Source organism: Limulus polyphemus, unplaced genomic scaffold, assembly GCF_000517525.1.
Source record: "Limulus polyphemus unplaced genomic scaffold, Limulus_polyphemus-2.1.2 Scaffold119, whole genome shotgun sequence".
Taxonomy (NCBI): Eukaryota; Metazoa; Arthropoda; class Merostomata; order Xiphosura; family Limulidae; genus Limulus; species Limulus polyphemus.
Window position 1 is genome coordinate 1,006,324 of NW_013665729.1, and position 20,154 is coordinate 1,026,477.

The 20,154-nt window shown below is 31.5% G+C and overlaps 1 protein-coding gene across 4 annotated transcripts in view; it reads right to left on the reverse strand.

Annotated features, from left to right (window-relative positions):
- The window catches only part of LOC106472358 (protein Gawky-like), an 88,387-nt gene that overhangs the window by 47,288 nt on the left and 20,945 nt on the right, over positions 1-20,154 (reverse strand). For 2 of the 4 annotated variants that reach the window (XM_022401731.1, XM_013932998.2), the window contains exons 1-2: positions 4,189-4,582; positions 887-1,046 (exon numbers count right to left, since the gene is read on the reverse strand). In XM_022401731.1, coding sequence (XP_022257439.1) covers positions 887-926 — 40 coding nt within the window. In that variant the 5' untranslated portion in view covers positions 927-1,046; positions 4,189-4,582. Of the gene's footprint in view, positions 1-886; positions 1,047-4,188; positions 4,583-10,524; positions 10,740-16,059; positions 16,129-16,994; positions 17,011-20,154 lie in introns of those variants that run through there. The other 2 variants (XM_022401723.1, XM_022401726.1) reach the window with 2 other exon arrangements.

Here is a 20,154-nt window from a genome sequence, read left to right on the forward strand (position 1 = left end):
AACTCAAATTACAGATATTGACAAGCTAGAATATAAAATAAGAAGGTCTTATCTTTTCTATTTGCTAAAATATTGCTCACCCCACTCACCTCTTTCCATTTTTGGAAATGCTCCCTTATATACATAAACGACATGAATAACCAATCAGAAGCTCAGAATGTCAAGTAAGCTGAAGAAATCTTGTTGTAATGTTCTGAGCCGCCCCACTGACATGATCAGGTAGGAAGATAGTAGTAAAAAAAATTGCTGCTTTAGAAATTTTTGAATTGTTATACCAGAACACTGTTTTTAGCATATTATTAATATACATGTGCATAATATATCATTACCAATACTCTGAATGGTTGGTTTTTGCTTAGGAATTCAATAGGGTGGTTTTTGATTGCATGTTTTTAAATTAGTTAAAGAAATTAATATTTTGACATACCTCTTCCATATAGTTATACACAAAAATTATAACAAGGAGTATAGTGGGCTAAATGCTACAGCTATGGCCAAAAGTTTTGCATCACACTAGAATTTGAGAAATGAGATTCAATACATCACGTGAATAAAAACAATTATAAGAAAATCATTTAAGTCTTTTATTAAAAATCATTTAGTCAAAGCAACTTCAAATTATACTGCAAAAGTCTACTGGATGCCGTAATGATACTTAGGAATTGCAGAACATTCCATGGCTTTTCAAGACTTTCTTAATCCTCTCCAAAACGAGGTGTTGAAAGGTTGTATTATCCTTTAGATTTCTCTGTGCAGCCTTTCAATGTAACATTATTGAGCAGGTTTCATTTCACTTTATGAAGCAAAATTAGATAATTCTACAGTGGTGCAAAACTTTTGACTGTGTATATATAATTTCAACCATGTTGATAAATGTACCATTCACCTTCTCTATTAGAACCATTTTCTTCTGTAGGCTGTTCCATGACATGTGATGTAACTATCTCTGAAGAAACAGATGAGACTTCAAATAAGTTAGGGCCTTTTAACAACCTATTGCTGCTTTTTTCTTCAGAGCTTTATTCATTGACTAAGAGAAAGTAAACCTGCAAGAAAATAATATACCAATATACTGATGAAACAGATTTTTAAATGGAACAAGTTCATAAAATTATTCTAATAAGTTTGCACGAACAGTAAGAAATTAAATTATAGAAGTATACTAGATGTGATTCCACAAGTTCCCCAAAAGTGTTCTGTTTCAAGAGTAAATAAAACCAAAAGTAAGAGTAGCAAATATTTTTGTTTCTTACTTTTCAAGTTCATATGTTATGCTGCATTGTAGCCTATAGAGTGAATAATTCTTCTTGTGATTCATGGCATTCACGCATTTTACCAATGTCACAACAGTAAAAATTGTAGCATGAAGCATCCCTTATGTCACATCATTTTAGTGTCCACTGACTGACAACACACTATTGTATAATGGTGCGAGTGGTTAAAACAGGTGAACCCTCCTGGCAGCCTTTGCCCCTCCCTTTTGAGCAAATAAACTAGAAAGAACTGATAATGTATATAAATTTTAAATCGTACTTAATAACAATAGTATATATACATATAAATTTTGTGTATGTGAATGTAATTTTCAGGTTACCTCTGTGAGGTTTGCTCTAAGTGCCAAAGTTATCTGTGTTTCTATCAGGATATTAAAATAACGGTAGACATTCATAATCCGTTTAGTGTATATATAGTGAACATAATGTATCTACAGAACTATTATATAGAATAATAAGTTTGTGAGTGCTCACCATGAGAAATGAACAGTGCAGATATATAGTGGGGTAAGTATGCAAGTGAATTCAAGTGAAGGTGGAAAAGAAATAGAAAGAAAGAAAAAGTACTTAGTAAAAGACAAAGCATATGATTGGGATTTTAAATATATCAAGATAAATAAGCATAGTCTAGCATCAAAGAGTAGAATAAAAAACCATCATATGTGTGTGTTTATTAATATCTAGACATAAGATATTGAGTAATTCAGCTCAATATTAAATAATAAATAGAATGTTACATGGTTTTTGGTTAAGATCTAAACATATCCATAAGCATGTAGTTAAAAGAATTGTTCACAGTCAAGTGCAAAGCCCAACACGATTTGTTAATGATTTCAAACAAGTTCCATACACACAACTTTTTCTTCTTAATTTCACATTCAACCTGACTTTAACTCAGTCAGAAATTAGCTACCACTGCCAAGAAATGGAATATATATATACACACACACACACACACACATGCAAATTTCTCAGTACTAAATGTAAAACATTACATAAAGATTTAATCAAACCATCACGTACAGTTCTAATGAGAGTCATGTTCTTGTTGTGGGGAGAATACTTTTATTTCAAATTGTGTTCTATTATAAAGAAATAGTTATTGCACATATCAGTTATTTTTCTAATTGTCTGAATCTTGAATACCCAAAGTGTGAATTTTTTTTTAGTATTTTTGCTTCCAGTGCCATTCAATAGATGGGGCAGGAGTTTTGGTTACATACATAGATACATGCTAAATCCATTATGGTAAGATAACATGACAACAAACTGCATACCTTCAGACTCATTGTCTGGCTTCAATTCAAAAATTAAAATACACAGTTTAATTTCTTTTTTGATGAAAGTTCACAAACATCTAACATCCATTATAATTTAAAGCTATGAAATTTTTTTATCTTATTATCATAAATAGTACTGAATAAATACAAACGATGTTATCCTGTTTAATATATTAATTTAAATTCAACCTGAAAGAAATACATGATTTTTATTATTATTATTTTCTGGGTCTCAGAAGGATGTTTTACCTGTTTATAAATGAACTCGTTTCTAAATCAAAGCAACATGCACTGTTCAAAAATTTCAAGTTAAAACAACATTCATATTAATGAAAAAAATTCTGTATTTAGTAAGGTTACATTTTTCTTTTTAACTGATACTAGCACATATTTCCTGATGTGAAAAGAAGGCATTTATATGTTCTAATCAACAATAAGAAGAAATCATCAACAAGCAAACAAAAATGAGAAATTCCAACAACATATTTTTCATAACATCTTTCACTACTAACCTCCAACATCATACTGTGATCATTAAAAGGTAGAAAATTCACAATGAAGTTTTCAAATTAGTGCAACATGTGAAAAATGTAACATGAATAGTAAGTTTCAGTCACAATAATCATCACAATAACTCAAATAATCAAGTTAACTTTCTGATTAATTCTTCACTAAAGCGATTAAACCTTATTTTCAACCTAAAAATATTTATAAATAACCATATAATTAATAGACAGTAGAATAATCAAGGAACTGAAGAAAAAACAGAAGTAGGATATAACTATGAAAGGATTATTGTAACAGATCAGTTGTCACTTGCATGGGTTTCCATTAATTGAAGATCTAGTACTTTTAAATTACAAAATAACCAAATAGCTAAAAATATATAATTATTTTCTATGGTGGTGCATGTTTTTGAAGTTTCTAATGTGAATACAAAATCCACAAATCCTTATAAAAAACAACAACTAATTATATATATACACTAATAGTTATTTTTTTCCTTACTGAATAGTTTTGTAATTAAAATGAGTCATGGAAACAGTAGAATAAAATTCAATAAACTATGAAGTACAAACCATTAAACAATCCATTAATGATGAGCAAAATTAATGTAAGAAACTTCATAAACTTTAACATCATCCAATTTTAATTCTAACTCCTCTAATATGCAATACAGCAGGACACACAAGTACACTGTGGACAGCAGTTACTTTTATATTTAGACACCCAAAATATCTCCAATATGTGATTTTATTTAGATGTTATAATACACCCTAATAGGTTACTACACACACACACATTATATATATGATACACGTGTTTGAAATTATAAATCCATATAGAAATTACTATCCAAAGCTGTGCGTGCGTGCGTTGGTAAATCACAGTTTTGGAAATGAAAACTTAACAGGATTATCTTTTTTACTTAGTCTTACAAAATATTTATTATACATTAACTGTGGTTTTTTGAGCTTCGATGGAAAAAATTCTTTACCATACTAACTACGTGAAACTTTACTGTAAAGTTTCTGTTTTGCACAGAAACTTGCACCCACGCATAAACTAACATACTAAAGGCTCTCTTATCCTTAAGCTAGCAAACATGGACGATCAGGACGGAAGATACTTACTGCGCAGCTGCAAACTTCCATACATCCGACCTTTCAGTTAACAACCATTATAAGTAAAAAAAATAAAAAAAACTGTAATAAAGCTGATACACTGACTGGCCAGAATTTCTTCGTGTTCAGATTTGATGTGATTGACATCACTGAGAGTCAATTTCTAGGTCAACTTTCAATAAAGATTAGCACAAGTCTTGAAGAGAAGGATCAACTTAGTTGACCCCCATTAAATAATTAAAATGGCAAGTATTTTGTGACTGAACACACTAAAATCAAAATCTTTCAACAAAGTAAATCGGCCAGCAATAGCGTACGTGGAAGACACAAAACTACTCTAGATTTTTCGTATCGCTGAGGAACAATTAAAAGAAACCCGCTTAGCAACGCCAGGCAACGAGACTTCCTAAATGCGTCGTGCTTGCTGACGTTGCAACTGCATCGTCACGTGATTTAGCTACGCCTTTCCCAAAGTAAAGTTAAAACGAGTTAGGCGCACGAGCTTTCAGGTGTTTTGTAGTTCACAAAATTGCTACGTTTGTACCTCAAATTGTGCGTATATGATAAACAATTAATAACGCAATAACGACACCAAAACCATAAACAAACGCGTTTCCTAAACACAACTTAAGTATTTTTCAATCTTTAATAAAAATAAACAATAATTTCCAGTGCACGTTTATTCTTTTAATAAAAGTTCATAGAACATGATCATTTATTTATCGTTTGTTGTAAAAAAAATCGTTAGTAAGAGAACACGAAATGATTTGTGTGTGTGAGCAAACTGGTTTTTTTTAATTACTCTCAAGATGTGATTCTATACAACAAAAAACGGCAACCTACATTTTTCTGGTGTATCTTACAATATATAATTACTATTGTCTTTTAAAAAATAAGTATTTTTCATATGTATATCACAGCCTTTACTGACTGGCGCCTTAACATATCAAATTATATTACTCTTTGAACTCTTATATTAACACAATGTCAAAAGTCCAAATAGAAATGGCGTATAAACTAATATTACTTGTTTGTTTGTTTTAAATTTCGCGAAAAGCTACACGAGGGCTATCTGCGCTAGCCGTCCCTAATTTAGCAGTGTAAAACTAGAGGGAAGGCAGCTAGTCATCACCATCCACCGCCAACTCTTGGGCTACTCTTTTACCAACGAATAGTGGGGTTGACCGTCATATTATAACGTCCCCACGGCTGAAAGGGCGAGCATGTTTGGTGTGATGGGGATTCGAACCCACGACCCTAGAACTGCGAGTCGAGCGCCCTAGCCACCTGGCCTAGCCGGGTCCACTAATATTACTAATGAATTATATTTGTCAAAGGCATCAATGTTAGGCTTTTTTTAATTACATTGTTTATTCAGTCCCTTAAAAAATGAATAAATAGTGTTAAAAATATAATAGGCCTAATATTAATGTGTTATAATAAGTATTATCATGCTTCGCCAGCTTAGAAAAAGTGTCCACACCATAATCATACAACTGTAGAAAAGAATAACCGCACGAATAACTTGGAGTATTTAAATTCACGTTTGGACCGTAACATACATGTACACACAACTATTCGCCCCCCGTATCAACAATACATAAACATTGCTTGAAAACGTTTTCAAAACTGGAGTAACAAGGACTCATATGGTGATTCCCGACCATGCTTTCCAAACCCAACCATAACGACAAAATGACTAGGATCCTCCCAACGTCAAAAACAACATAACAAAGAAACATTTTTTTATACGTTACATTAAATAACAAAATAAAAAATTACTTTATGTGTAAATACTATAGCAACTGCTTACAAAAATGTCTAAAATGTGAAAGACTAATGGAAGTTGACATTTATTTATAAATGTTACACATAGAGAGACGTTCACAATCCTTGGTAAATATACCAAGGACGAATGCTTAAGCCATTACAGTTTCCTTCTTCCACCACATATGTTGTTCAATATAATGACGATAGTTATGGGCTATCTGCTCTGCAGTCCAATTTCTACTACAGGAGGCTTTTGCATACCGAGGTCAATGTTGCCACCCCCCTCTGTCTTTTGAGACTTTCCAAAGTCCACCAACCCATGCATGGGCGACGACTTCCGAAGTACCGTTCAAGCAATCTTAAAGAAAGAAAGAAAGAAAGAAAAAGTCCATGGGAGATTTTTTGCGGTATAAATCGTTTGTGATGGAACTTGGTTTTTGTGTCTGAATGCTTTGCCATATCTTATTAGCAACGAACTCAAACAAAGATGATATTTCCTGGCGATACAGCATTGTCAGCACATTAGCCTGATAGTATGCAGAGCTTACCTTGCCATCTTCTCGACTTTTCGGATATCTAACTTATTACTATAAGTGTAACCTGCAACCAACATAAATATCATAGAAAATAAAACAAAAAACTTATATGATATGCCATATACCCTTTCAGTATAATGTTATTGGCAGGACGATGATAAAGTGTCAGCCACTTAAGAAGACGTGATTGTACAATATGACAACGTCACGTGCCAGATAGTGAAATACCGCTCGTACATCTTTCAACAATTGGTTTTTCCCTTCGGATATGTGCTTTAGGAGAGGCTTGTGAGCACGACTCTTCTCTTCTTTTTTTTTTATCTAATTTCGTCAGTCATATTATTTACAGTTAGATTCCTAATTTCGCTGATACAGACCGTTGTGTTCTTGGGTGACTTTTGATGACAAGTTGTTTACATTTCTTTACTATCTCTTACATACAACTGTAGAGTAGCCTGGTTTCCGCTGCTGGAATCATGCATTCCCTTGCTTTACCGTTACAGATCGACACTACAGATACCTCTTTCTTCCAAACGTTTAAGTTTGGTACCTCGTATGCTTTTTGCAAAGGAAAGTTTTATAATGTAACTATCCGCAAAAAGAGTTCACTTTAAGACATCATCTACGCTTGCAAATCATCAAACTTTTAACCGCATTGTTTTTAACATTGTTGCCTAAGATTATGGGGATGGCAGGTGGCAAGTTTATTACATCTCCATATCGTTAACATAGTCCGTGAATAGTCCTAAGTGTTTATCTTTAAAATGTAACAATTTGCTCATATCACCAGCAGATGTCGCTGTTATTATTGTTTATTTCACATAGATCTCCACCTGTAACAGTTTTAGACAATCTTAGGTTTTGGATTCTGAAAGAAATATAGCTTGAAGGCACAAGCCAGGTCAAATCTTTCATCTAAAGGTAGTAGTACTTTCTTCCATTAAAGTCACTCGATTTGTACAAATGTCTAGTAATTTCATTAACCTAGTTCATCAAGAGTATCCAGACTCCTCCTCTTATGATGTCTTCAAAATGTATCAACGGGAAAAAGAATGTATCGGTCAGAAAACATATTAAAACTATCTAATTAAAGAACAGTATCGTTATTTCTCGTCTAGCGTTAAAGCGTGCAAGTATTTTACTTGTACGATTTTACGTACACTTCACAATTGTTCACCCCCCCCCCTCAAAGTCCGATGTATATACAATTCAAAACAACCTATGCTCGTGCTTTAAGAAACACAGCTGTTTTTAGTCAATTAACGCATTAAGTCAGTTCATAAATCACAAACTCGAATTAGATACTTGAAACTAGAATACATTTAAAGTGAACAGTTACTTATTCCACAAGACTGCAGGTGTTTGTTTTGTAATAACAGGTTTCGTAAGTTCTACCAGCCTTAGATCGATAAATGTAATTTGCATTGTATGTCACGACTGTTAATTTATAAGCTTTCATCCTATGTGGGAACACGACAAAGTTGAAAGTGCATTTACGCCGTGACTATCAACTTGCTTTGTTGAACCAGATTTACTTCTGGTAGAACAAGTATGGTCTGCTGCTTTAGTCATCGAAGATGCATAACCTCGTATCTAATGCTTCCAAGGTATTCCAGTGTGTGGAACATTGTCAAATTTTATTTATTTTTTTAAATTATAAAGCCCACAAATCTATACACAAGGGTACTTTTTTCTTAAAATGGGTTACCCTATAAAAGTACAAGTATCAGTAATCACTTCACATAAAAAACTTGTCATGCGAGTAACACGTCTTAACTACAATTACTGAAAATTGTAACAAGTTACAGTAAGAAAAATACTATTATGCAAGATGTCAAACTTCACATCAGTTGCCATATGGGCTTTTGTTTACCGAGATGTGTCCATATGCTATCACGGATACAACATTAAACTGTTTTTCTAGGTATAACGAGGCGCAAAACACGGATTCACAATCCAGCACGTTAATCAATGGGCCGCGTTTGGCCATAAGGTTATAATCCCTCAAACTTAACGTTGAACCACCGAGTATCATTTTAATACAGGAAAAAACACAAAATTAATGGAACAGGCATTGAAACATAAAAATAGTACCTTTACTTATTGGTCTTCTCAAAATTAAGATGTACACTATGGTCAAGAATAATTTTAGGACTGAAGTGAAATGTCTCGAAGTATTGGTATCGTATTTTAACAAATTCTGTATTGTGAAAATTAAAAAAAACACGCTAAATTTACAAGATAAAAGAAATTTTAAGTAATTTTGACAAGCATGTTTCATCATTGCACAGCCAGCATGTTAGCAACGGTATGGCCATCGTTCATGCGCAGTTGTCATATGTAAGAGAACATGATGCACTGCGAATGATAATGTCCGATTCCCAACATTTGCATTTTATTTGGTATCGTATCGTACGATGACATTATCAGATCTGTTATAGTAACGGTCCTCAATGTAAATCAATGACTTGAGGTGGATATCTCCACATAACGTGGAGAGATTAGAAAAAAATCTGCGCTCTTAGTGAAAATCTATCATTTACAAAAAATAAAGAAAAAACGGGTTGCCTTAACAGTTTATTTCGGCTGTATTTCGATAATAAGAGAAAGGTGGGTATGGATTTCAAGAGCCTAGAGAGCACCAAATCCTCTAGCAGAAATAGTTAGTGGGTGACACTTGTTCTACTGTTGTTGTTGTCTCTCGGTTTCCTAAATTTAATGAGACAAAAACACGAACCCCAAAAGACAAACAAATAATTTAGTACGTCGTAATCAATCTTGATAGAAAACATATAAAAGCCCCATCTCTCATACACATTTCTTTTCGTTATAAGGAATATCTTCAAACTGTGGTAACCACGTATTTTGTGCATCATCTTCCATTAACTTATTACTTTTAACGCATTTGTATTTTACTTTTCTACAGGAAAACAGTAGCCCAAAATATACCTTGCTTGAATAAATTAATATAACAAACAGTGTGCATATGATTATAATTAAGTGATGCCACATCAATAGAAACTGAACACATTACAGAGCTTTTCACATTCCAATGTATCGTGGAGTAAACGCGGAATATCTTAAGATATTACATATCACAAAATGTGCTGAAGATATTATCAAAATAAGATTGTATAAATATAGTTGTCAAAAGATGCCAGAAATTTTAACATTCAGAATTATCCGAAAAGCCCAGTGAAATAAGACGTACAGGGTAAAAAAAGCTTATCATCAGTAGTTCATAAATTATTTGGATTAAACCTTTATATTACATTCAAATGTTTAAAAACTTAAGACGTAAACCTAACTATAAAAAAAGCTAGATTATATTCTAAATAATTATAAACATAAATTGTAACACAAGAGACCGTAAAATTATCTCACGCGGAAAATTTGATATCGGGAGTACGCGTGTACGATTGTGTCTCTATGCATAATAACAGGTTTAAAATATTCAAACTAAAGCTGTATGTTGGGTGTTCTTTTCGTACATACCAGAAGTTCAGAATTTCAATCCATTTATTCAAACTGATATCAATTATCTAAAGATTTCTTATTTTTGAAAACTTTGTTTTCAAGCCTGTAAATTAGTTAATTAATAAATTAAAATCGTTAATTCTCATATTAATGACTGCAAATGTAATCCTTTTTGATCTGTTTTGTGGGTAAATAAAAAATAACCTATCTTTTCGAGAAATAAAACTGCAGTTAAGCTGCCAATGGCGTTTTCACTACATTTCTTGTATCCATCTAAACTGTTCACTGAATACACATTTAAAACTTAGAACTCGTGAACTAAAAACACACCAGTTACTAATACTATTACTTTTATACAACCAACGTTTCTTATTTTTAAAAAGATACAATTTTAGTGCTTACCTCCCAACAGCTTGTAAATATATCTTTTGATGTAGAAACTTAAATATTTTAACAATGTACGACACTTATATATTAATATATATATGTAAAACTATCTTGGACATTAATTTTCAATATGCACATAAATGGAAAATGTACACGCTCATAAAATTTTACGTACCGTTTGACTACACAAAAACATACCCTTCCTAGAAGTTCTCGGTAGCTCCTGAACAGTGCGCGGTTGGTTGACTAAGCGTATAAGAAACCATACAGCTAACACTTCTACTGCTTTAATGTCTTGTAGGAAGACCAAAAATAGAGCTAGCTACGAGGGTAAAATTCCAGACTGTCTTGTTATATCGAGGTGCTAGCAGTTCTAGTCGGCTGCTAGGGCTACGTAGAATTAGGATGAAAAGGTAGTCAAGAGGTTAGGAGGGTGTGAAAAATTCAGCTTCAAGATACTGAATTTTTTAAACAAAGTTCCGCTTAAAACGTTTCTCAACACATACATACAAATTTGTTAGTTAACAAAATATTGTTTTCCGATGTGAATAGCATTTTACTGTTAATTTTGTTAACACTAATAGAATAACTGGTACTACAAACACAATTAATATAAAGTACTGCTAACTTTCGAAGTGACTAGGTTTTACTGTACTTTCAACTTACTTTGGTATGTATTTATATATACTTTTTATAACAAATGCTTATATTTGTATGGTACGATAAAGAATGTTCGTAATGCAACAAATTATTTAAATATAACATGAAGTCAGTCGCACGTAACTGACAAGTGTAAATATACATGTACATTTTCGTTCTAAATTAGTATCTTCTCTGATCTGAAGTTAATATTAATTGTTACAAACTATTATTAATCTCATAACATACATGTTCTTTATACTATCACTATATTCTATCGTTCACGTCAAAATACAAAACATACCGATAAAAGTCAGCATTAATTTCGGAACACCACTTATGATGTACACTGTTAAAATAAATGTCATACACATAACATGCAAACAATTTGGCTGATAAATGAAACTTTTCAGAGGAAATCATGTTCTTTCTAGTTCTAATAAATGATGGGCCTTGGCATAAAATGTAAACTACTATACTAGAAGTTATGATTATTATTTCAATGTTTAAATAAGGAACATATTATCATTACTACACCATTACTCCTTAGGGGGGGGGGGGGGTTCTTAATTTTTCCAATCTTTTTGTTATACACAAAGAAAGGAAAGACTGGGAGTAAATTAGTTTACATCAGTTTAGCATATCTGAAGAAAATTATAACTAGTAAAACAACACCTTTATCATGAGATGACATCCTCTTTGTTGGTACTATAACTTCTCTAGTAGAGATGTTATCTTAAGAACTATTGGCCCATTTTATAAAGTTCCAGTACGTTCACTGCATGTGGCAAGTCAAGAACTTTTAAAAGTGGTTGTTTTATACTCAAGTGTACTTGAATTGTAAAGTACATATTCTAAAAAAAGTAAGTAATTAGCAGCAAGTAAAGTTAGGCATGGGTGTCCTGGAGAATATGGTGATTCAGTATAGCCCTGGTAAGTTGTAATGTATGAAAATAATATTTATAAAACCAGATCAAATGATAAATCACATATTATGGCCAGCTGAAAAATACAGCTTAAAGCAATTTCACCTCCCATCAGGCCAGATGATACATTGTCAGAGTTTGGTCACTTACATTATTAATGAAAACAATAAAAATTACCAGAAATATAATGCAATATAATATAAATAAAATACAGTGCAATATTATAAGTACTTTGTTTCATTTTAGGGTCTATAGGCATGGATGTGTACAAGGAATAAATTTAATAACAGTTGTATAGGCTACCTTAAGTATATAATAAATACTGTTTAATTAAACAAGATTAGTAAAATTGTTAATTTAAAAAGGGGTAATGGGGATTATCAGAACAGTACAGAAACATGTTGAATCAAAATGTAAAGATTATATTTTCAAGCCTACAACTAGGAACTCTTTATAATAATAATAATAATAATAATAAAAAAAAAAAAAAACTAAGTACAACTAAGCGCATATAACATTTTACCAGTAGAAAAGGATCCTTTTCAAATAAAACAAATACATCTGAAACAGCGCTTTAAATAAAGCTTTGAGTCTTTTAAAGCAATTATTTACTGAGCCAGAAGGTTTTGTGCCCAAGGTTTTCTGAAAACACACATTTAGTACATGTCGAGTATAAAAACAGCTGCTCAGAACAACATTGCATCTATCATGTATTTATAATAATGTAAATCAACTTTTGAATATGTCATGGGCATTCACAGCACCTCATATAGGGGAAAAAAATTTTAGGATAGGGATAGGACCCTCAAGGGATGATAAAGGAAGGCTAGTATCTGATGATTATGAGATGGCTGGGTTATTAAGTTTTACTTTTTCTTTGGTTTTTACTAATGAAGATTTAAGTAGTATTCCACATCTTGATCAACTGATAAATAGAAACGAGATCAAACAAGATGACTGCATGAATTCTGAGCTTATTAAAAAAAATTGGGAAGTTCAAAAAATGATAAGGCTCCTGGGCCAGATAATATTTCCCCAAGTGTTTTGAAGGAGGTTAAAGATTGGATATGTGAGCCACTTACTACTATTTTGTTGTCAGTCCTTGAATAGTGGGCAGGAACCAGAGGATTGGAAGTTAACTAATGTAACTCCTCTTTTCAAGGGAGGTGATAAAAATTATTCCAGTAATTATAGATCCATTAGTCTGGGTCAGTCTGCATCAGTTGTGGGAAAAATTTTGGAAAGTCTTTTAAAAGATGCTTTGCAAAGTCATTTAACAAAGTTAAGAACTTTATTGGATAGTCAACATGGTTTCACTAAGGGAAAATCTTGCCTTAAAAATCTTTTAACATTCTCTGAAAACGTTACTGCTTATGTAGATAAGGGTAAGGGTGTAGATTTGGTATATCTGGATTTTCAGAAAGCATTTGACAAGGTGCCACATAAAAGGCTTGTAAAAAAGTTAGCAAATTGGATAGAAAAAAGCAGAGGGTTGTTACAAATGTCAAACTGGATTAATGTCACAAGTAGGGCACCTCAGGGCTCAGTCTTATTTTTATAACAAACCCAGCACACATTCTTCTTTAACAATCAATAAAATACAAATAGTTTATTTAATTGATATATCATAGAGCTAGCAAAAAAAATTGGCCTCATTCTTTTTCATTTTTTCTCGGCTTTCTAAACCTGTATACATATGACATACTGATATTTCAACTTTTCCTTGTAATTCTATCTAACTAACATCAATTTAGGCTGTTATCTGATAATAAAAACTTCAGAACATGTTTAACATTATTCAACTTGGTGGTAGATAGTAAAATGTTATGTTTTTATTAATAGAATTGTAATAAATATCACCAGATAAATATTTGCAAAAACTTAACTACCTCAAATAAAGTTCTTTAAAATATAAAGAAAGTATTTTAAATGAGGATGTGTACTTTGCTATACATATAAATGGTCAAAGTTCCCAACTTTAGAACCCGATTTCTCTACAAAAATACCATATGGGAGAACAAAAGTTTCTGGATTCAGATTCAGGATATAAAAATGCACCACTGAAATATTATTCCAAGCATTTTTGGATATGACAGTTGCCAAGGCATATGTACAAGTTTTAATATATGTCCTCTTTGTTTTGCGAGTTATCTTTTCAGTCACAGAGCCATTTTTTTTATCACTTTAAAGCTTGTTTTACAAATATATATATATGCCCATAAATTATTTACATTTTGATCATTGATTGAATTTCACTTTTACTTCCACATGCTAACAGCAAATTATTTCTCTACGATTATTTTAACTAAATTAAAAAATTGGATGTTATTTTTTGTTAAATAATGTGAAACATAAAACAGCCTAAATTATTAATACAATTTCTAAGTGCTCAAATTATTGATATTTACTTGAACACTGAATGAAATATGAGAAATTAATATACACTATACTAGTTTATACTGAAATATGAACCGAATAGATTTCAGGCTATCACAACTATATTACAGATAATAATTTCAGATGCACAAGTACACAATATAATGGTTACAAAGCATGTCATACATATCCTCTGAACTGCAATAAAATATCCTGTTTACATTACTAACATTACAGTTATAAATTTGGTGATTGCTGATACTGAAAGTAATTTGAGTCTTCTGAAAAAATTAATAATGAAAACAATACAAATGTAACAAAATCAACTTTGTTCAAATTTCTTGAACTGGAGTAATCATTCACTCCAAGTGACATACTTTCAATATCCAGTAGCTAAAAAAAATCTACAGATGAGTTTCAAAGAATATGAACTGTTGGATTAAACCTTTTTAAAAGTATGGAAACAGATATTCAGATACATATAGCATGACAAGCCATACATTATTTGAACCTTGCACTACAGGAATTTATGCAAAACAGTCCACACCAAATTATTGAAACATAAATAAACAAATTTTACACAGACATACACACACACACACACACACACACACACACTTGAATTATCAGGATTTTTTTATTGTGGAAAAAAAACAACAGTAACTGATACTACACTTTAAGAAAAAAAACAAAACAAATTACATTATCATTCAAAAATTATTCCTTACATTCATCTTCTCCATGAACAGTTCAGACTAAGTTTTATATCCTTAATTTTATTTAGTGCTAATTCATTTTCAATATTAATATTACACAGTTTTTGTAGTACTTTCATAACAGATAACAACTTAAGAAAATTCAATATCTCAATTAATAAAAATGAATTAGAAGATATAAAGATGTACTATACACTGAATGAAAAATGAATAGTGCTCATATAGATTTAAATTTATTTTAAATAAAAGTATGAAATTTTCTTTGATCCCTTACTCTATATTAATAATTAGTGTTTGAATGTTTGTGATAATAAAAAAAACTATCATTAAACAACTTTTCAATTCCAATAAAACAAGGATAAATGTGCTCATGAAATACTGTGGAGACATTTAAAACATCCCAATAATTTGAAAAAATATTTCTATCACTACAGATTTAGTTAGATACATCATTTATTATTCACACCATAAAAGAAACTAAACAAAATATTTTGTTATAATTTATTACTTCACAAACATCTGAAATATGTGTTGAAGGTGAGGAAAAACATTAAAAAATGTTTAATTTTATGAAAAAATTAGCTTTTCAAATTTTTAATTAAAAAAAACTCAATTAATGATTCCCCATAATTGAAAATGTTCATGTATGGATAAATCTCAATAATAAAGCAATTAACAATAACCTTAATAAAAGCTCATTTCAGAACATAAAATATTTGGAAGAAATGTAACTATTAGATATATGTATATATACACTACTATATATCCCAAAACTTAATCCATTATTAAACAGCCTGATCATTCAATCATAAGAATAACAGATTTACCTGTTATTGCACCAGGTTTCCAATTTAAATTTATCAGACTATAAAGAAAGTACAACTACACTTCAGAGCTGATTAATGCATGTTAAAAATACTGGTGATGGTGTGCCAATAGTGAAACCATAAAGTACAAAGTGAATGCAAAAATTATAATTACACTATTGCATCTTTAAGATATTTCTATTTTGTATCCATCACTATTCCCTATGTTTTTTCAAAACAACCCTACCTCCTCTTAGTTTTTTTCTCATAAAACTAGGCTTCTTCTAAGGTTTCTCCATTCATAGTTCACAATGTCCTTAAAATATCCAACACATCACTTGTAAACAGCTGATCATTTCAAGAGCTAACTAGTTTTAATATAAATGTTATTACCATAAAATTATTTAAATTACTATATATACTGAGAATTAGTGTAACTGGTGGCTGGGTAATTTTTTAAATAACCTAATTTAATAAACATAATATATTTAAAGTATCCCACATGCACAAGCTCTGCTGGAGAAAACTTGACATAGTAACACCAAGTAGAACTACAAGTAGAAAAAATAAACCACTTACATACATAGTTATGAACTTTAGTTGGTTTTTGTTTTTTTGTAACATTTATTCAAAGTATTTATTTTCTAACAATATTTTCCATAAAGCATTGAAAAAATTTGTAAAGCACAAATATTTACATCTTCTTTACAACTGCAAAGCTTCACAAAAGGATTATTAACATACACTGCACATCTGGCTTTAGTACCCAATATGAGACCTACCTTTAGAACACTTAGCATTAACTGTTGACAACTGGTTTTCAAAACATAAGAATCAAGAACATCTTTAATTCTAAGGCTATACAACTAAAAATTTTATTGTTAAACCATTTGTCTCACTAATTTTGTTACATTTGAATTAAACATAAGTAAACAGGTTACAAAGTACTTGAATAAATATTTCTTTTTGAACACTAATGATGATCTAACTACCTTAACATCATTCAAATTCACATACAAAGTACTTTATTATTTATTACAAACCCATTCAACAGCCTAGTCAGAATTTTAAACAGTATGCTGTTAAACTGAAATTTTATTCTAAATATACACACAGATACAGTAACTGATTATATGCAATGAAAACAGAAATACTAGAGAACTTCAGAACTTATTGACCTACCATACAAATGAGCAGAAAATAAACGAAAATGCTAAAAGAAAAGGAAAAACTGAAGTTTACTGTCGTTCCAAAGGCACACTCATGATTCTTCAGTACTTTAAAAACAATTGTTTTAACAGGGTTTGGTTACACGTGTGAAAATGTAAGATATCGATCACACGAGTTCCTTCTAGCCTGATACATCAGCTGATCGTTCACAAAGTTCTTTAATAACAAAATGTAACTGAAGAGAACAAAGATGCCCGACGTTCCCGACTAGGCAGGTAGACTGTACAACATAGTTTGAACCTCTACATTCTATCGACCGCACCAATGCTAATGGTAACATGCGCTACGCGTACCACGTTTGCAAATGAGAAAGACTAACGAAATTCGCCTTCGTTCATGTGTGCAATTTAGTCTTAGTAGCTTTCGAGTTACTTCCACTCTAACTTTCGTCTTTAATAAGCTACTATTACACAGATGTATCAGTATACCTTTTTTAAAATCTTATATATACCATTAAAACAAGAATAGCTTTAATAAAATGTATAACTTTTGCCCTGGACGAGAAAACCATGCAAGGTCAACATAAGTACACACTCACTAATATTCATACATCCAAAAGAAGTATAGCAGCTCCAAAACACGTTTAACAAGTTTAAAACTCGATACTAATGCGTCATTAAATGTAAAAAATAAAATAAAATAAGAGGAAGTGAATTAACTGCTGAAGAAGGTAACTCAAAAAACTATATCTGTCGAAGTACAATTATGATCTAAACGGACATTCGATGTAATACCTGAACAACAACAAAAAAAGGAATGACAAAATTTGCTATTAAAGCAAAATTAATAGCAACGAAGTAATTTGTCAAAAAAATGATATGTTAACGAGAAAGAAAAAAAAATCGCTAGAACTTTATACTTTTTTTATTCCTGACTCACTGCACGCTAACTAAGCATTCCAACTAAACTAAGATTTCTCAATTACTTCCAGCGTTCCGTGGCTTACGTTTTTGTAAAATACTATACAAGTATTTTATACAGTGTCACCTACGAATTGTTTTAAAGTGTTGGCAAAAGTTACACAACTGTCTTTCTACGCATGGTCGTCTTTAATTTTGAGCAGATAGCCTTAAATGAAGATAGTTAATTCTTATGTTACTCTTTTCTGAACATATAGTTGGATTTGGCAGTCACTCTTTTAGCGCACCCATGACCCAAAGTGCGAAGCGCGTTTTTCGGCAAAGGACTGCAAACCATGAACCTTCATATTCATAGTCTCAACACGCTAACCGCTAAGACCACGATGCTAAATACTGAACTCGGTACTACGTAAAAATCACAAGTGACCACAAAGCAAGCTACAGAAACGAAAAGTTATATCTAATGTCATTTTGCAGATATGAAATTATAATGTAAAAATGCACATGAAATAACTAACTTATTAAAAACGAAAAGTTATCCTCTCTTCACACAAATATAGAATTTTAAAGTAAATTCAAATTGACGAAAAGTTTTTTTTTTTTTTTTTGCTGTTATAAAAACATGTAGTTTTAAATAATACATTTGAATAAAACTGACTGTAATTTTGGAGATAACTTCGCCATTTATAAATAGAAAATGAAGACAATAGCATTAAATATATAAATTACCTCACGTAAATAAAGACATCGGTGCGTATTGATAGTGAAATTGCGTGGAAACTTTCTTCGGCCAGTGCCATTCCGAATAATTATAAAATGACTCAACTTTGTGTAAATGTTTCCTGAAATCAGCACCACGGCAGATTCACTCTATCATTCCGGTCCAGATATATATCATGTGATTCTATTATTATACTGATAAGGTGAGTACTTTACTAAATACCCATTCTTGGGTTTCACAGTTAAATTACAATCCAAGAATTCGTTTGAGCTACCGAGTGCTGTAGTTCATAAAACATTTTAGTTGACAGCTAGTAAATATTTACATTACTACACTATTCAAAACAGTAAAAAGTGCCATCATAATTTGCTATTATTTAATCGAAAATATTCAATACAACATTCAAGTTACGATAAAACCAGTTAACGTGCTTCCTGTGCAGGTAATAAACAAGGTATTTCGTTTCATATAATCTTATATATATATATATATATATATATATATAGATACATTCTTCTATTATACTTATAAATGTAAAGCGACAAAATAATTTCAAAGGCTATATACATTTGAAACAAATACTTAAGGCATCACATTTATCTCAGTAAATATTGTTTCTAAATGAATATCAAAACATAGTATTTACAAGTTTCGACTATTCTAAGTTCAATGACTGACCTCTTTATTAGAGATCCCGTGCACATTCCATTTATTAAATTGTTAGAAAATATAAAATTAACTGATCATTTAATGTATCAGATAAATTGTACACGTATTATAGTTATCCTTCAAGACGATGGACAGTATCATTTTCCATTGGTATCAAAGAAAATGAGACTAACTGGGATGCCTAGTTGTCCAACTGTTTCCTTTTTGAAGAATGTCCCGCAAAATATCCGTATTTTTTCTTCTTAAAAAGAAAAAGTATCGGCAATTGCACACTAAGTCAAAATCCAGCGAAAAAATTGCTGTTCTAGAACTTCTTTACTATCGTCGTCTTTACTGCTTTTACACAATTGTCGAGTTATGCAAAATAGCAAGCTGTTTCATCCTAATTTATCAGAGTACGAATAGGTGGAAGTAGAATTGACAGGTGGCAAATCAAAGAATATAATAGGTTTGTTTGTTTTTTGAATTTCGCGCAAAGCTACACGAGAGCTATCTGCACTAGCCGTCCCTAATTTAGCAGTGTAAGACTAGAGTGAAGGCAACTAGTCATCACCACCCACCGCCAACTCTTGGGCTAATCTTTTACCAACGTATAGTGCGATTGACCATCACATTATAACGCCCCCACGGCTGAAAGGGCGAGCATGTTTGGTGGGACGGGGATTCGAACCTGTGACCCTCAGATTGCGAGTCCAGCGCCTTATCCACCTGGCCATGCCGGGACATTTGTGGTTTAGAACAACGTGCTCCATTTCTTCTTCCCTCACATAAATGGTTGCTTTAGGTATAAATTTCTTTATCCAATATTTCAGAGCACTGATAAACTAAGTATCTTATTTATTTATTCGTTGAGGAACAACCT